The sequence below is a fragment of the Patagioenas fasciata genome, chromosome 12 (assembly GCF_037038585.1).
Source record: "Patagioenas fasciata isolate bPatFas1 chromosome 12, bPatFas1.hap1, whole genome shotgun sequence".
Lineage (NCBI taxonomy): Eukaryota > Metazoa > Chordata > Aves > Columbiformes > Columbidae > Patagioenas > Patagioenas fasciata.
This window is the reverse complement of record NC_092531.1, coordinates 13,435,708-13,451,740: the sequence shown is the minus strand read 5'-3', so window position 1 is coordinate 13,451,740 and position 16,033 is coordinate 13,435,708. Positions and strand designations below refer to the sequence as shown.

The following is a 16,033-nucleotide window of genomic DNA, read 5'->3' as shown; positions in this document are numbered from 1 at the left end:
CACACATGTAAACATGTGTGCACACACACACATACAAAGCTGATTTTTGTACCCCCCGATGCTGCTGTTCGGATGCCAGGGCAGGGATGGTCCCTAGCATGTCCCCAGGGCTCACCGCAGGGTTTGGCAGCACCAGGTGTTGCTCTTGCAGCTTGGGGCTGGTTTGGGATCAATAGCTGAGCCCAGACAATGTGAAGAGCTGGTTGTGGAACAGAAGTTTCCAGTGCAGAGGCAAAACAGAGAATTTCTCTGCAAAGTTAATTTAGATTAAATTTGAAATACAACAAAAAAACTTCCAGGCTGTCCTGATAGCTCTGAGGGAGCCCGGGGCCAATGTCTGGGCTGACTTTTGGGGTGACAGCATGCCTGGAGCTGTGACAGCCCTACAGATGGGGTCACCTCTGCCACCCCATAAACGTGGGCCACTTCTCCCCACCTCCCACATGTGCCATTGCGAAGTGGCCAGAGCATTAAACAGCCTCCCACCATAAATCACCCTCAGCTGGCACCGCCCCTGCCCCGGCAGCTGCTTTTCTTCGCTCTCACTTCAGCTCGTTCCTGTGGTAATGCGGGAGCTCAAAATAGCCCTGACCCCAGGCCAGTGACACCAGTGCCACTGCGTCAGCCATACCGGCGGGCGAGCAGCTGTCCCAGTCCCTGTGGGTGCCCGGTGGCGCGGGCCGGGCCAGCCGCTGCTGTGCACCATGGTGAAGTGCCTGATAAAGATTAAAACCAAAGTCAGCGTCCACCTGCGGCTCATCAACCACTGCTGCCGGGAGGTGCGGGTCCGGGTGCTGGTGCTGGGGCCGCGGCTGCTGGTGCGAGCACTGGGGGCTCTGCCGCTGGTGCCGGTGCTGCCCAGGCTCAGCCGCGACGCTCCGCGTGTCCGCATGCTAGGTAATGCTGTGCCGTCCGGGCGGGTCGGGGCTCTTGGGCAGCGGTTTTCCTGGGGGTCCCTGGGGATCCCCCTGACCGCAGCCCCGAGGGGACGTGGGATGTGTGAATGTTGGACGAGGATGGTGTGGGGTAAGTGGGCTGGGGTCTGCCTTGCCAGCTGGACCCTGTGTTGTTGGTACCATAAAGCTGCTCTGCTTTCGGGGCTGGACCCAGCTTTCCCCAGATTCTGTGGCTTTTTGTGCCAGTTCCATGGAAGGAACCAGTGGCAGGAAGGTTTGGGTTTTGAGGGACCCAGCACCACTGCCATTGCAGTGAGGAACAGGGGAAACCCCCCGTGGAACCAAGCTGCTGCCTGCCCCGGGGGTGCCCACCCCATCCGGGACACAAGGGGTGTGTGAGGGGACGTTCCCAGGAGCGTTGCGACACAGCGGCAGACATTGCTGTCAGGGTGAGAACATGTTTATGCCTCCCCTGTGCTTATCGCCTGAGCTGTTACTGGCGCTCAGTGCTGCAGTGACACGGGTGTGAAGCTGAGCTGAGCCAGGGGCAGCGGGCAGGTATTTACCAGCAAGAGGCTGCAAAGCCCCAGGAATGCAGGACAAGCTCTTTTCTTCCCCCTGTGGCAGCACTCAAGACCAGAGCAGACAGTGCCACCGTGCCCTGGTGTTTTGGAGCACTGAGCCCTCCCCATCGGGGGGAATGTCAAGCCCTGTTCCCTCATAGCCGGTGACACTGAGGACCCACTGATCTCGGCCACCACCACCTCCAGACACCCCCGACACACAGGGTTCTGGAACTGCCTCCCCCCCATAACCTGCCCCTCTTGCTGTGAAAACTGCAAGGAACAAGTCCCACATTTGTGGGATTTCTTGGAATTTGGGTTTTTGGGGGGGTCGTTAGTGGGGAGAGGAGTTCCCCTGGTCCTGCCTGCCATGCTCAGCTTTGGCACAAATTGCAGCCGGGCAGTGCCAGCCGGGCGGGTTGGCACACAGCTCTGCTGTGGCGCTTGTTCCTCTGTGTGCCTGAGCAGGTGTAAAGCATTGTTTTGGTAGTGAATAAGTAGAAATGAGAGGTATTCGTGCCTCTGGTCTGACTTGCGGTTCCTGAGTAGCCCGCTCTGCAGGGAAATGGGGCTGCATGACGTGTCCCTGTGTCCTCAGCTCAGCTTTGAATCCCTTCCCTCACACCCAGGGCAGTGCCTGTCCTGGGACTCCGGGACTGCCATGGTGGGTCGGCCGTGCTGCCCGCACAGGCTCTGGCGTGGCTGGGACCGCCTCCCGGGTTGTTGCCCCTCTGTGGGGTGCGGGGCTTTGGCAGGGGGTGTTTGTGATTGAGTGACAGCCAGCCCAGGCCCCTGCCTGCAGTCCAGAGTGACAGCCAGCGGCTGTTGGTGATAGTGACAGGCGGGTGTTTGAGTGTCCCTGCTGCAGTCAGGAGCTGCAGCAAAGCAGCTGCTGTGGGCTCCGGCTGGGCCAACCGCAACCAAAAGCAGCTGGTGGCAGCCGATACCAGGCTGGGGACAGTGCTGGGTGAGGGCGACAGGGACCCCCCCACTGTGCAACACTGAACCTCTCTCTCCCCTGCTGTCCCCAGGCCTGGAGTCCCTGCGCGACAGCGCCCACTCCACCCCAGTGCGCTCGGCCTCCCATGGCGACGCCTTCGCGGGCCCCGGCCGGAGCGGCCGCGCCGAGAGCAGCGAGCGGGTGGCCGTCATTGCCGATGAGAACTACAGCCCGGCGGACAGCGTGCTGCCCACGCCGGTGGCCGAGCACAGCCTGGAGCTGATGCTGCTCTCGCGACAGGCGAACGGGGCCCCGTGCAGCATCGAGGAGGAGAAGGAGTCGGAGGCCGGCACGCCTGCGGCCGAGGCGGAGGAGGCGGGCAAGCTGCGAGCCCTGTGCCCCGGCGCCGGCGGCCTGGGGGCGGCACAGGCCGAACAGGTGAATAAGTTTGTTTTAAGTGTCCTCCGTTTGCTCCTTGTGACAGTTGGACTCCTCTTTGTTTTGCTCCTCCTCCTGATCGTCCTTACCGAGTCCGACCTTGACACTGCCTTTTTCCGTGATATCCGCCAGACCCCCGAGTTCGAGCAGTTCCATTACCAATACTTTTGTCCCCTCAGGCGATGGTTTGCCTGCAAAGTCCGCGCCATGGTAAGCCTGCTCATTGACACCTGAAGGCAGGAGCCGCCATGTAACTAAGCTGGGGGCCCGGGGAGAGACCTGCCATCATCCCCCGGGCGCAGGACCCGCCGGGGAACTCGCGTTAATCCTCCTTTCCCGACCCAGGAGGCGGCTGTCCGGGAGGAAGAGGAGGGTGTGCGCAGCCCCCGGGGCCTCCTCCTCCCCCCTGCTCCCACCCCCGGAGCACAACACCCGACCGTTTCCATCCTACAGCCACGCGTGTGGCTTCGGAAGCACCGAGCAAAGAGAGGGATTTATTTTACTGTTCCCACCCATCGTTGTACGAGCATCGGCTGGGAGGCTCGTGATGCTGTTTTATGCAGGAGCTTTAGCAATGGTGCTACTGAGTATTGATTTAAACACTCGTGTACTCTTCTGTTACCAACTCCACCACTGTGCACACCACCACCTTCCAGTACCGCTTTGCAGAATCCCCTCCCTGCCGACTGGAGTCTCCTCCGTGCTGTGTGACGCTAACGGGACCCCGGGTCACCCCGCTCCTTGGAGGACGAGCTGGCTCCCCGGGCACCAAGCCCTCAACCCGCGCTGCAGACCCGGCCTCTTGCCACTTTTTCTAAGCCCTGAAGCCGAGGCGCTGCCAAGGGCAGGGAGACGGCTCACCCGGCACGCTCGGCACAGCCTGGGCCCGCAGCCGGCAGTGACCACGTTGGGTTTATCAGCCAGACCTTTACCCTCCGAAAGTTGTACCTGTTTTGTATAAAAAAAAAAAAAAAAGAAAAAAAAAGAAAAGAGAGAGACTGTTTCAACGTCTATTTTAACAACAAAATGCTATTTTGTTATTGAATCTAATGAAGTCTTTTTTTACATTATGGATTGGGTGACCGTGGTGCGCTGTACCGAGCAGTTCACGTTGAGCAAACAGTTTAAGTGTAAACGCTTTTGTAGCCTGGAAGCCTAACACCAGATTAACGCATTGCTAGTTTTGAAATGGAGAAAGAAGCTATAATTTTGTGACTTTTCTGAAGATAAAAAGGACAGAACTACAGGAGTGGAGGTGACACCAAACAAGCCAATGGACAACCATTAGACCCATCTGTTCTGAAGCAAAAATCAATAAAACCAACTCATTGTACTTGTGACATGATCACGGGACCTTCAGTTACCTGGGAAGCAGCAGTTTATTCACACAGGGAGCAATAAAAGCCAGTTCTGTTAAATTTTGATTGAGAAGCTGGACATATCAAAAAAGGTAAAAAAAGGTGAGCAAATTTTATTTCAATCTCAGGGAGAGATTTTCTGTAAGCTGGGGCCATAACTGCAGTTCTAAAAAGCCGGATTTCCATGTTCTTGTTTCTGAGTATCCCCTGTCCATCGTGCACACGCAGGCCTCGAGCCCAGTGCCGTTGGTCCGTCCAGCACACAAGCCGCCCAGACTCGGCTGGGTTGTCACTGCAATAACGAGGCCCCGTGTCACCACAGTGTGTGGGGGACACGGCCCGAAGCCGCCGCGGTGCTGGTTCCAGGGGCTCAGCAGGAGCCGCGGCTGCCGGGAGCGAGGAAGGGACTTGTACCCGCTCTCCTGTTTTATGCAACATGGCAAAATTCTCTCTTAGCGTAGTGTTCCTACCTCAGCCCGCAGCTCCGGTGCCCACACCGCTGTGTCCTGTTGTGACCCTGCGCCAGCGTCCCGCCCAACGCAGCCCCTTAGTCCAGACTAGCGCTAATGCCAGCCCTAGTTTACCGCTGCAGTTTGTCACCCAGCGTTTTACTGCAAAACCACGAGAACTGGTGATTTTTCATTGTGTTTTTCCTGTATGTTCCATATTATGTCTTGTGTTTTGCTACCTGTTAGTTTGACCCGTCTTATATTAAAATGTTGTCTCCTTAGGTTCTTGTATCAGAAAAAAAAAAAAATCTCGTAATAGCATACTGCATCTTGAAGCAGTAGATGGTAAAGTACCTGAAAATGTGAATTTCTTAGTTTTCATTAAGAAAAAAAAAAAAACTAGAAATTAACCTTTCATGTGCCAAATACTGTAAGTTACATTTTTTTCCTTCAAAATGTACCTTTTTTCTACATATTCAATATCTTAGTTAGCATAAAATCATTGGTGCCATGAAAAATATTTTTAAATTTAAATAAATATTTAAATATCATGAAAGCCAGAGTTGGTGTGAGATTTGTTGTCTGTGGTGTCAGTACCAATTTTTCACATGCATTAGACACTGGATTTCAGGGACGTTTTGCTGGGGACATGGGTGCTGAGCTCCCACTCAGCCCGGGGAGAGGGGACGGGAACCCCCCATGCCAGGGAAGGTGAGGGCTCCACATTCCCTCGTGAAAATCACCAAGAAGCACCTTAGACATAAGGCAAGCCTTTTTTTTGAAAAATCACTTCGGTATTGGGAAAAAATCTCTATTTGGTTAAAAACTGACGTCATATCAGGATTAATAATTCATTTTAATTGAAGAAGAGAAAGCTGAAGGTAGTCTAGAAGATTTATTTTAAAGCTTTCAAAATACATTTTCATCCTGAGAAAACAGGCTCAGCTTAGGAACAGCTCAATATGGACTAAACAAATTTAATACAAAAATAAAAATGCTAAAAAAAAAAATCCAAGCCCCTTTTTTTCATTCTTTGAAGACATGAAGGCGGCCACTGGAGTTGCCGCCCACCAGGATGTTCCTGGTGGGATGGAGGACGTTGATGGAGCAGACGGAGCCCAGGCAGTCGGGGTTGCAGAAGGTGTGCAGCAGCGCCCCGGTGTCGCGGAAGAGCTGGACCTGCCGCGGCCGCGCCATGCTGCCCACCGCGAAGCACCGCTCCTGCTTGGGGTCCCACACCGCGCGGAACCGTGTCAGCCACCGGCCCGTGTTGCAGTTGTGGCTGCAGAGAACAAATGGGCAGAGACACAGAGAGAAATATTTCTCTTACCAAATCCAGTATGTTTAAGTATCGTCATTTATGGCATATTCGCCTAAACCCTCTTCCTCGCCTTCTAAACCATCAGCACATACAGACGCGGGACAGAGTGTATTTCGATGTGATTATTTCTCAGAGCAGTAATGCTTCATAGTTGCATGTTTAGTAAAAATAGGTCAAACGTGCATCAAGCCTTTCGATAAATTGCAAACTACAGATTTTCAAGCCAGTCACTCATGTCGCTCTAGCTCCTTCACAAACCAGCCCTGACCAGGATTTGCCCTTCTGGAGCAGCAATGTGTTTTACGAGACTCTGCCCAAAAGAATGTGCTTTGCTGTTAAGAAGTAACCTTTGATAGCTAAAATTGCATGAAGAAAAAAAATTCTGAAACAAAACACACTTCAGAAGTCACAAGACAGGGGAGACACTATAGCTTTTCCCCGGGAAGGGCTGTCGGGCATTGGAACAGGCTGCCCAGGGCAGTGGTGGAGTCACCATCCCTGGAGGGGTTGAACAGACACGGAGATGAGGTTCTCAGGGACATGGGGTAGTGCCAGGGGTGGGGGAATGGTTGGACTCAATGATCTTAAAGGTCTTTTCCAACCACAACTCTGTGACTCTATTCTACAATAAAGCCAGCCATGCCCAGCTGTGCTGTATGAACTGAGGCCACCACGGGGACCCATGGGGATGAGGGCAGGTCCTGGGCTCAGGGGACACTCAGCAGCTCTGACCCCACAGAAGGACCAGAGCATGTGTCCCCACGCTGTGTCCACTCACCTGATAGTGCTGAGAGCTGCGAGTGTCGAGGACAGAGAGCTGGTGTCATAGACCCTGCAACATAGAGCGAGGTGTCACTAAACCACGCACGTTGAACACGGCAGCGCCGTCCTCACAAAACACAGCCCAGCACACCCAGACCACACGCGGCTCTGGGTGGGAAGGAACAGCACAGTGACAGCCGGCTCAAATACAAGCACTGACCCTCCAACTGCAATTACCACATTTGCTGCTTTAACTGGATTTGCTTCCAGCTAGGACTGAAGATCATCCTTCCCAAAAGCTGCTCTAGGAAGAGCACAGGAAGAGCTGAATATCACACTGTTAAGTAGCAGCAGCTACAAAGAAATTCAGTTTCTAAGCATTTTGTATCTGTATTCATGAGCCAGGCTTTTGGTTGGTTTTTTTGTTGTTGTTTTGTTTCTTTATTTTTAAAGACTAACAGCACCTATATATTTTACTGGTCACTGTTAAATATTCTTCAGGAAAATGAGAATTAGAGAAAAAAAAATCTTGCAATATTAAAAACGCACATTTGAGAAGTAAAACTATCACTTTTTAAAAATTGATAAAGACAGAAAGTTCTCAATAATGGGCAATGCAGATAGGAAATAATAAAAAAATACTGATTGACATTTTCTGTACAGATTATTCCTTCCCACATGTCTTACCTGAGCTTATCATCCGCACACACGGTCACGACTCTGTTCCCAGTCACAGGTGAGAAATAGGCGGAAGCGACACTTTTGGTGTGTCCTTTCAGCGAGCTCACTGGCTTGTTCCCCTTGGACTTCAGGTACCGGACATCATAAATACAAACATCCCTGCAACACACCCACAGAACACTCTACAGTGCGACACTTCAGTAATTATTGTTATTCTCCATTTACCACAAAACGCTCAAGACACGGCAGGTTCTACGTGAGCTGCATTTAGAACTTCCCGTCTGCAGCGCATGTTCACTCAAACGGCCTGCGGCTCAAAGGATTTTGAGCACCAAACCTGCCCCAAACGGACAGCTTGGTAAAATCCCTCTACACTGTCATCTGCCAAAAGCCGAAGCCTCATAACACCATTTGTACCATTACCAAAAGGTGAAGGAAAGTGCAAAGTGTATAGTGTTTAAATCCTGCTAAGAACTAACAACTTGTTTTCTATAAAAATGAAGCAAGCTTTGACTGCACACTGAGGTGGATGAACCCTCTGCCTCCTGCCCCCCAAACCTGCCCTTAGAGCCAACTGAAAAACCACAGATGAACAGGTACGTACACTGAGCCAGCAGCCATAAAATACTGTTTGTTCACTGGGTGAACATGGACTGTCCTCGTTCTTTTGAAGCCAATGTCTGCAGAAAGCTCTGGAGACGTTCCTGGGGTCCGTATGTCCACAACAGCCACATCACCAGGCCAGTGTCCCATGACTACCGTGGACCCATTATCGTCCAAGAAGTCGAAGGAGGAGAAGTTATCATCCTCGCTTCTGCAGATCTGAGCACAGAAAGGGTCAAATGTAACCGAAAACATTCGACAAAATACACAGACTTATTTGTAATACCCCGAACACTCTACAGGCTGTAGATTTCGTGCTTTCCCTTTTTAATATACTAAAAATCCTCAGGACTACCTGATAAAAACTACCTAATTCAATGAGAACATATCTGTCAAAACCACGTAAACACAGCGTCATGGAGCTCACCAGGAGACATCCCAGCACTGTGCTCACTTGAAGCCTGAGAAAAGCAAAGCCAGCCTGCGCTTTAAGTCTGTTTACAATGTTTATTTAGGTGGGTTTTTTGGTAAAATTTAATTTTTAAATAGCTCTCGTTTGTCACGGTTAATAGGTAATGCCTCTGAGAAGAGGCACATATTGCTTAAGTGTGGAGATATGAAATTAAATTAAATAATTCCAACTGCCTCTGCAGGAAGGAAATTGGGAGTATCCAAGCTGTTCTGTTTTACTGAATAGGAAGGATCTCCATATTTTTAGGATGTTAATTAAAGGTTCATGCATATGTCCCTGTGGAAATGGAAACTTGAACTTCCTTGTTAACAGCACAGCCAGTAAATAAGGAGCCCGAGGGCTCCCGGAGCGCTCACCTCGTCAAAGATGGCCCTGGTGACGTCCCCGCAGCGCAGGGTGTCATAGCTCAGGGACAGCAGGTGCGCGGGGTGCCAGGGGGAGAAGTGCATGCAGCTCACCATGGAGCTGTGTGGGACGAACACGCATGTGCCCGCGGACTCACCATCCTGAAAAATAGGAGTCAGTGTACACCAGTGCTAATCACTGCCATTATTTCTATTAATTACTGCAGCTTTCAAAGTCTGGTCTCAGAAGAGCACTACAGGTTTACTCTCTTTTTCAGAATTCTGTTTCCTAATTAGCTGCAAGTTCCCGCTGCGATTTCTGTGCAGTCATTACAGTCACCAATACCGCGTCTGGACATCGATCTCTGGCTCCTTGTTCCTGGTCTCTCAGCTGCCACAGCTGACACTTTGCTGCAGACCGAATGCACACGTATGCCTTTTGCATCAAAATATGTACATACTGCTTTACATAGAACTTGAGCTAAATGTAAAGCACAATCTCCTATATCCTCTAATTTTGGCATCATTTGAGCTCTGATATTTAAAAAAACCTGAATGGATCATTTTGGAACAAGCAGCAGTTCATTCCACAAAGGCCACTCGGCTCCCAAACTTGGTCAAGTCCAACGTGCTTCAGGAAAATAAAAAAAAAAAAAAAGGGAGAGCAAAAGAGAAAAGAGCAGTTTTAACAGTTCTGAGCTGCAGCTGAAATGTCTTTGCCAGGTCACACAGAGCCTGTGGCACCGAGACCGTGGCTCCTCATCACCAGGTCACACTGGTTGCAGGCAGAGCAGTTTAAACTTCTTTATAATTGAATAAGAGTCTCAGAGCTGAATTTAGCTGATCACTTTGCTGAAGCTGTCAAAGCAGAAATGAGCCGAGAGAAGCTCAAGAGGTTAATGGCACTGCAAAAAATGAGAAGAAAACCTGCATGTGTGTGAACTTCAAGCAGCTGGTTTGGGTGATGTGGGTAAAGTGGAGGACGGTGACAAAGGTGGAAGACAAGGGCAGGAAGGATTCTTGCTGTAGGAGTAATTAAGGCATTTCAGAAACGATGTTGAGACTGTCTGCAGAGCTCTCCAAGGTTTTCAAAGCACCACACACTGAGCTATTTTTCAGAGACAATGTAGGTAAGTAAGTGCCAGCAGATATTGGCATCACAATGTTATCTCTACTGTCTGGAAAACCAGTGACTCACTGCAGCTACCCCACATTTATACAAACAAAAAGCCAAATTCTTGAGCATCCATTTCCCCTCAGTCTCCAAAGCTGAGCTGTGGTGTTCCTGCAAGGGCACTGGAATTAGATCCCGAACCTCTCAACAGTTAATTGCAATTTTAACTCTCACTGAGAGCCGTATTTCAGCTACTGATCCATTTTCTTCTGCTCTGCCCCAAAAATCACCAGTGCAACCTTTCCTCTCATTAATCCTGGGCTTGCCAAGAACCAGCCAGACCTTATGAGCAACTCTGGTGAGCCCCAGTTTCACGAACACCCTGGTGTTATCCCTAAAAACTGGGAAAGTACAAAATACCACCATGAACGTAAAAAAGGGACGCTGTGCCCATCCTGCCCCAACAGCCCCGCTGGGTGACTGTGCCTGACGACTCACCACGTTCCAGAGGCCAACCTGCCCCGACTTGTCTCCAGCTGCCACGAGGACGACGCTCTGGGAAGGGTGGATGGCCATGGAGCACACCCGGTACTTCACCACCTTCCTGATGTTCTCCTCGCTTAGGACCATGCTGCTCAGGCTGTCCTGGTACCTGCACAACGCCGTGAACACGTCAGCCGTTCGAGGAGAACCAGACAACACCTGGTTTTCAGCTGCTGCCTTCAGATTACCTTTTCATGTCATATGTGAGCTTTTCTGTACCATCAGCCTTCATCTAAGGATAGAAAGGGAACATTTATCAGAATTAGATTATTTATAACTCACATTATCCAAAAATCAGTAATTGTGGCTAGTAGTACCTCGCTTATCCTCATCCACGTGGCCAATAGCTCCTGTGTCAGTTTGCTGCTCTCCTGATCCTCTGGCACCATTGGCACAGGGCCGGCTGGAACGCGTGGCTGCAACGACATGAGCAATTTTTGTAACTCAAATCAAACAAAACTACAAACAGTTGCTTTCCACACACCATATATTCTAAGAACACACCTATGATAATATAAGAAATAAACATGAGGTTGTACCAAATCTTATTAAAAAGATAAACAGAACTTTACTAAGCACAATCACGAAGACAAACAGCTACCCCGCGTTCTTCCTCTCCTCCCTGACACTCCTGCAAGGTTGATCTTCCAGAACTGTATTACAGAGATTTAGCTTTATTCTACAGAACCAATGAAGATTTAAATTCTCATCTCTCAGAGCAACAGAATTTTTACTTGTTACTACATAATGACTTCAAATAAATATTTCAAAGGAAAATAAACTAGATCAAAAGTTGCACTGAAATAACATTAAAGCAGAGTGATAAAACTTCAAATGTAAAGCTGCTGAAATCTCCGGGCTGTTGAAAAATGCGTAACGTTTTACCTCAGGACCCTTCTGACCATTCAAACTGGCATTATTTCATCAACCCAAGTCACAGAATATTGACAAACCTTCAGGGAGGACATGGGAAGATGCTTGGGGTGAAGGAATCTCCCTTTGACCTTTGCCATTGGGCAAGGCACCTTCCCCAGCCTCTCCAGGTTTTTACAGTAAGCTCAGCACTGACAACCATTATCAGTGAACGTCACCAGCGCCGTTTTTCCGCAGCTGCTCTGCACACCCCATTTCATCTCCCCCAGCCCTGTCCCTCTTACCAATTCCTCTGCCTCGGGCTCCGGCACCGGGATTCCCGACGGCTCCACTCTCTGCAGCCGCATGGATCTCCGCCGCACCGGCTCGTCTTCTGCCTTCTTAGGCTTTGCTCTGGAACAACAGAACATTCCAATCTGCAGGCACAGTTCGATCACACAGTCCACTGTGACAAGCACAGATCACAGAGCAGGGTCAGATGTGCGGCTCTGACCCCCTGGCCCAACTCCCAGCCTGACCAGTTCCCATTCACGTCAGGAAGGCTGTGGTTATTTTTCCTTATCAACACACAACAAAAGCACACTTTGCAATGCATCTATACGTACTGCATTTTTGTTTTGCTTGTAATCCATTCCACCACTGTGGTTTCTCTGCCCAGTCCTCCTCACCCATGATCCATCTCCACTCACTGATCTAGCCACCTTCTTCCCTCATGTCCCTTATTCTTTACATGCACTCAGGCTCATTTATCTGCTGTGCCTGGCATGGTTTTGGCACTGCCAAATGTGTTTTCTCCCACACTAACTAGTTACCCCATCCCTTGCACCCAGTTCCCCCCCTCTTCCTTTCCCATGCCTTTTCCCATAATTTGTTTTCATCATTCAACATTTCTTTCTTTAGCCATCACACAAAAATATGACCAGAAAAAAGAAACGTGCTTGCTACATCTTAATTAAAATATCACAAAAAGAGCAAATTCTGTCTTTTGACACAAAGAATATTCATACTGTCATCGGCAGAACAGAGGCACCAGCTAGAGGAGCTGCCTGTCCGTGAATTCATACAGCTGGAAATACTCAGTTATTCACATTTAGCTTTACAGGGAAACTCCTCACTACCTGTCCCTGTTCGCAGTGTCGGGTGTGTGCAGATGAGAGTGCTGACACATCTAATGCGCCACAGAACAACAGAGACACAAGTCTCATACGTAGTTATTTTACCTTTTGGTGACATGAGGTTGTTTTCTAGATGCAATCTGGTAAAGTCTTGCAGCTGACTTAAAGAGAAAAAAAAAAGATTAAAAATACGTAACAAGCAAAAATATTAACGTGTGTAAAATACAACTATCTAAAGGCTACAAGGAACTATATTGCAATTATTTATAATGATAATAAAAAGGGATTTTTAAGCATTGAGCTGCGCTGTGTCTGCTTTGCGTCCCTGTACCAGCAGGAATTCTGCAATCACTGCCCTGCGGGAAACTGGCAGGAGTTGTTTTCACTCAGTTGCAGGCTGCGGTGAGGAGCCGAGCTGCACAGGTCCTGCAGGTCAGCGAGCCAGGAGCCGCTGCCGGAAAATGGATATAGTATGGATTGAAAAATCATGACATGCAAGAGCGAAGGAGTGCAGAAAGAAGGGCAAAGATCTGGATCTACTCATGCGATAGCATCTGAATTCCCACTCTCTTGACTCTCTAGACCACGTCTCCAACACAAGAAGACGATGACATTCTTCTGTCCCCGGACCTGGCATGGAACATGGTATAAGTGGAGGCTGCAACAGCTTCCCCTCTTTGCCAAAAGCGGTCTGGCAGCACAAAACCCCCATTTTTTCCAGTCAGGGCAGCCCTGGTGTCCCAGGACACTCTCGTGGCTTTCCTCAAACACCTGTCACCCTTAGGGAAGGGCTTCACAGCCACAGATGACAGAACAATTATCACAACACCTGGAGAAAGCACATTTGGAGCTACTCAGAATCTATACAAACCTCGTGCAGCTTCAAAGCTGCAAAAAATTTTGCGTTTTCTGTAATATTCTTTAGTCTCTTCCTTTCATAAGCCGATAGCTGTGAGCATCCATCCTACAGAAAGAAAAGCCAATTACTCTTCGCTGTACAGTTACACGGCAGGCGAGAGATGTCCCCAGCTTCTGGGAAGTCTCTCAATTGACCGTCTAAATTATTTAAAAGTGGTTCAATATATTTGTAAAGAAACAGGCCCCATACAAACCGGAGTGATCTCCATCAGTACCAAAACTTGTCCATACAGGTACCAGCCTAGATAAGGTTACCTGCCTTACTCCTAGCATTAATTCTACAAAATGGGTCTGTTCATCAAAATCTTGCTAGATCAAAACCAAAACAACTTAAATCTTCAACAATACAGTAAATATTGCACATAAATGGAATACAGTTTTAGAGCATTTTTGTCTTTTACAGAGAAGGTGGACTTGACAAGTTGAAATGATGATTTAAATATAAATGGACATTGAGAAAACTTTCATATCTTATGGCTGTGTCCATCTGTAAAAACACCTGGAAGCTGGTTATTGACAGCATGAGAACACTGGGGTGTTTGCTACAGGGTTTTATGTGCTCTGATAGAAAGAGTGTTTCTTTCATCCCTTAGACATTCTGAAAGGGTAAAATAAGGCTTTATACTGATAGAGAGATTAAAACGAAAAAACAAGAAAAAAAACCATAAAAAGAAGTACTTTCAAACCTTATAAATATAATAAATGTGTGTCCTGAGAACTGCAGACCCACCGTCCTCCCCGTCCTGCAGCCAGGAGCAAACAGTTCCCGCGGCCACTCACCCGCGCAGCGTCTCCCGCGTCGCTCCCGTCGCTGTCCCCATCCCCGTCCCCGGCGCCGTCCGAGCCGCTGTCCGCCGGGGATCCCGGGCCCGTTCCCGTGGGTCGCTCCGGGGGTCGCTCCAGGCGGAGCCGCTTCCCGCCCGTTCCGCCCCCGCTCAGCAGCCGCTTCTGCGGGAGCCGCCGGCCCGCGCGCAGCGGCGTCAGCAGCACGCGCAGCTCCGGCTCCGCGCGGCGCCCGGCCCGGCCCGGGCTGCGGGGGAGCGCGGCGGCACCGGGCGGGGTGGACTCCTGGGGGGAATGGGATCGGTGGGATCGGGCCCGCAAGCCCCGCACCTCGCCGGACACCCGCCTTCCCGCTCCAGTCCCGGCCGCCCGGTCCTCCCCCGCGCAGCCCCAGTTCCCCCAGCCCCTCATCCCCGCGCAGCCCCAGCCGCCCCCCCGCACGGAGCCGCTCCCAGCCCCGGCCCCTTCGCCCGCCAGCCCTCCCCGGACCTGCAGCCGCTGCTGGCTGAGAGGTGAGGGCTGCTCGGGCAGCTCGGGCAGCTCGGGCTCCGGCTCCAGCGTGGCGGACTGCGGCTCCGGCAGCGCCATGGCGGGCGGGGGCGGAGCGGCCGCTTCCCGCTCCCGCGCAGGGCGGCCCGGCGGCTCCCGCCCACGGCGCCTTCCCGCCAGCGCCGCGCTGGTTCCCGCAGACCCCTGAGGGCTCGAAGGAGCTCGAGGGCTGCCCTGTGAGGGATCAAAGTCACGATCAAAAATGACCCGAGGATGGAGCAGCACCACTATGGGGACAAGCTCAGTTGGAGGTGTTTGGCCTGGAGAAGAGAAGCTCCAGGGAGACCTTAAAAGGGGCCAACAAGAAAGATGGAGACTGACTTTTGAGCAGTGCCTGATAGGGGGGGGGTGGTTTTAAACTAAAGGAGGGAGATTCAGGCCAGACATGAGAGTGGTGAGAGCCTGGCCCAGGTTGCCCAGAGAGGTGGTGGATGCCTATCAAAGTTTGATTGCTGAGTGACAATAAACCATGGCAGATGTACTGTTAACTTTTCCCCCTTTAGCCCCACCCTACTAAGGACAGGCAATTGGGAGGGGAGGGAGGAAGGACAGAGAGAAGAGAGTTGGAAAAAATTAAAAATGTTTTACTAATGCTACTAATAGAGAAAATAATACAAAATATACAAAACCAACCTTGAAAGTCCCAGCAACTGCTCCAGCAGATGAACACCCCATCTTACTGCTCCTCGTAAGACTTGTGCTCTCATAGCAGGGGGCTGGACTAGATGAGCTTTGAAGGTCCCTTCCAACCTAAACCATTCTGTGATTTTAAGACAGGTCATAAAATACCCCAGACCAGCCATCATGGCCTTGTTGCTCAAGAGTTGCTGCTGAAATCCTCTGCTCCAGTCAAGCAAGAGAACGGTTCATCCTGGCCAGGTGCTGCCATGAACATGCATGTACAAACAGGTGTCTCTAAACCCTCTGCCAAACACACCGGATTTACCTTGTGCAAGGCAGGAAAGGCACCTCAAATGCCCTTCACTGCATCTGTGACAAGATCACAGTTAAAAAAATTAATAACCAAAGAAAGCCCTGGCGTAGAGCTTGGCACTCCCAGAGGCTCTCCAGCCCCAGTATCCGGGGAATAAAGCTTGAAGCTTAAAAGCATTAACTAGATATCAGGCGAACATGGCAAAATATTCATAGATTCGGCAGTGTTGGGTTAACGGCTGAACTTGATGATTTCAAAGATTTTTCCAAGCAAAATGGTTCTAGGATTCTCAGACTTACCTTTCCGAAAGCAGCTCAGCCATCGAGCTCCGCGAGCAGCCGGGAGAGGAGCAGGGGCAGCCTCATGTCCACAGGTCC

General features: G+C 50.5%; 2 protein-coding genes across 4 annotated transcripts in view; one reads left to right on the top strand and one right to left on the bottom strand.

Annotated features, from left to right (window-relative positions):
• The window catches only part of FRMD5 (FERM domain containing 5), an 84,718-nt gene extending 79,518 nt beyond the window's left edge, over nucleotides 1-5,200 (top strand). For 2 of the 3 annotated variants that reach the window (XM_071813914.1, XM_065847715.2), the window contains one exon: nucleotides 2,491-5,200. In XM_071813914.1, the coding sequence (XP_071670015.1) occupies nucleotides 2,491-3,071 (581 nt within the window). In that variant the 3' untranslated portion in view covers nucleotides 3,072-5,200. The remainder of the gene's footprint in view (nucleotides 1-2,490) is intronic. The other variant, XM_065847716.2, reaches the window with a different exon arrangement.
• Nucleotides 5,201-5,520: 320 nt separating this feature from the next.
• WDR76 (WD repeat domain 76) lies at nucleotides 5,521-14,785 on the bottom strand. The gene is made up of 13 exons (XM_065847442.2): nucleotides 14,663-14,785; nucleotides 14,171-14,458; nucleotides 13,344-13,436; nucleotides 12,578-12,633; nucleotides 11,642-11,750; nucleotides 10,802-10,900; nucleotides 10,673-10,716; nucleotides 10,440-10,593; nucleotides 8,840-8,989; nucleotides 8,013-8,230; nucleotides 7,415-7,567; nucleotides 6,744-6,797; nucleotides 5,521-5,926 (listed from the first exon to the last, which is right to left on the bottom strand). Exons 1-13 carry the CDS (start codon nucleotides 14,759-14,761, stop codon nucleotides 5,671-5,673), a joined length of 1,773 nt encoding a protein of 590 aa, XP_065703514.1. The 5' UTR covers nucleotides 14,762-14,785; the 3' UTR covers nucleotides 5,521-5,670.
• Between the last annotated feature and the right edge of the window lie 1,248 nt (nucleotides 14,786-16,033).

Coding starts and splice junctions, on each gene's coding strand:
- WDR76 (XM_065847442.2), bottom strand. CDS start 14,761: ATGGCGCTGCCGGAGCCGCAGTCCGCCACGCTGGAGCCGGAGCCCGAG. Junction 14,459..14,662: donor TCAGCCAGCAGCGGCTGCAG/GTCCGGGGAGGG, acceptor CATTCCCCCCAG/GAGTCCACCCCGCCCGGTGC. Junction 7,568..8,012: donor TTTATGGCTGCTGGCTCAGT/GTACGTACCTGT, acceptor GGTGTGTTGCAG/GGATGTTTGTATTTATGATG.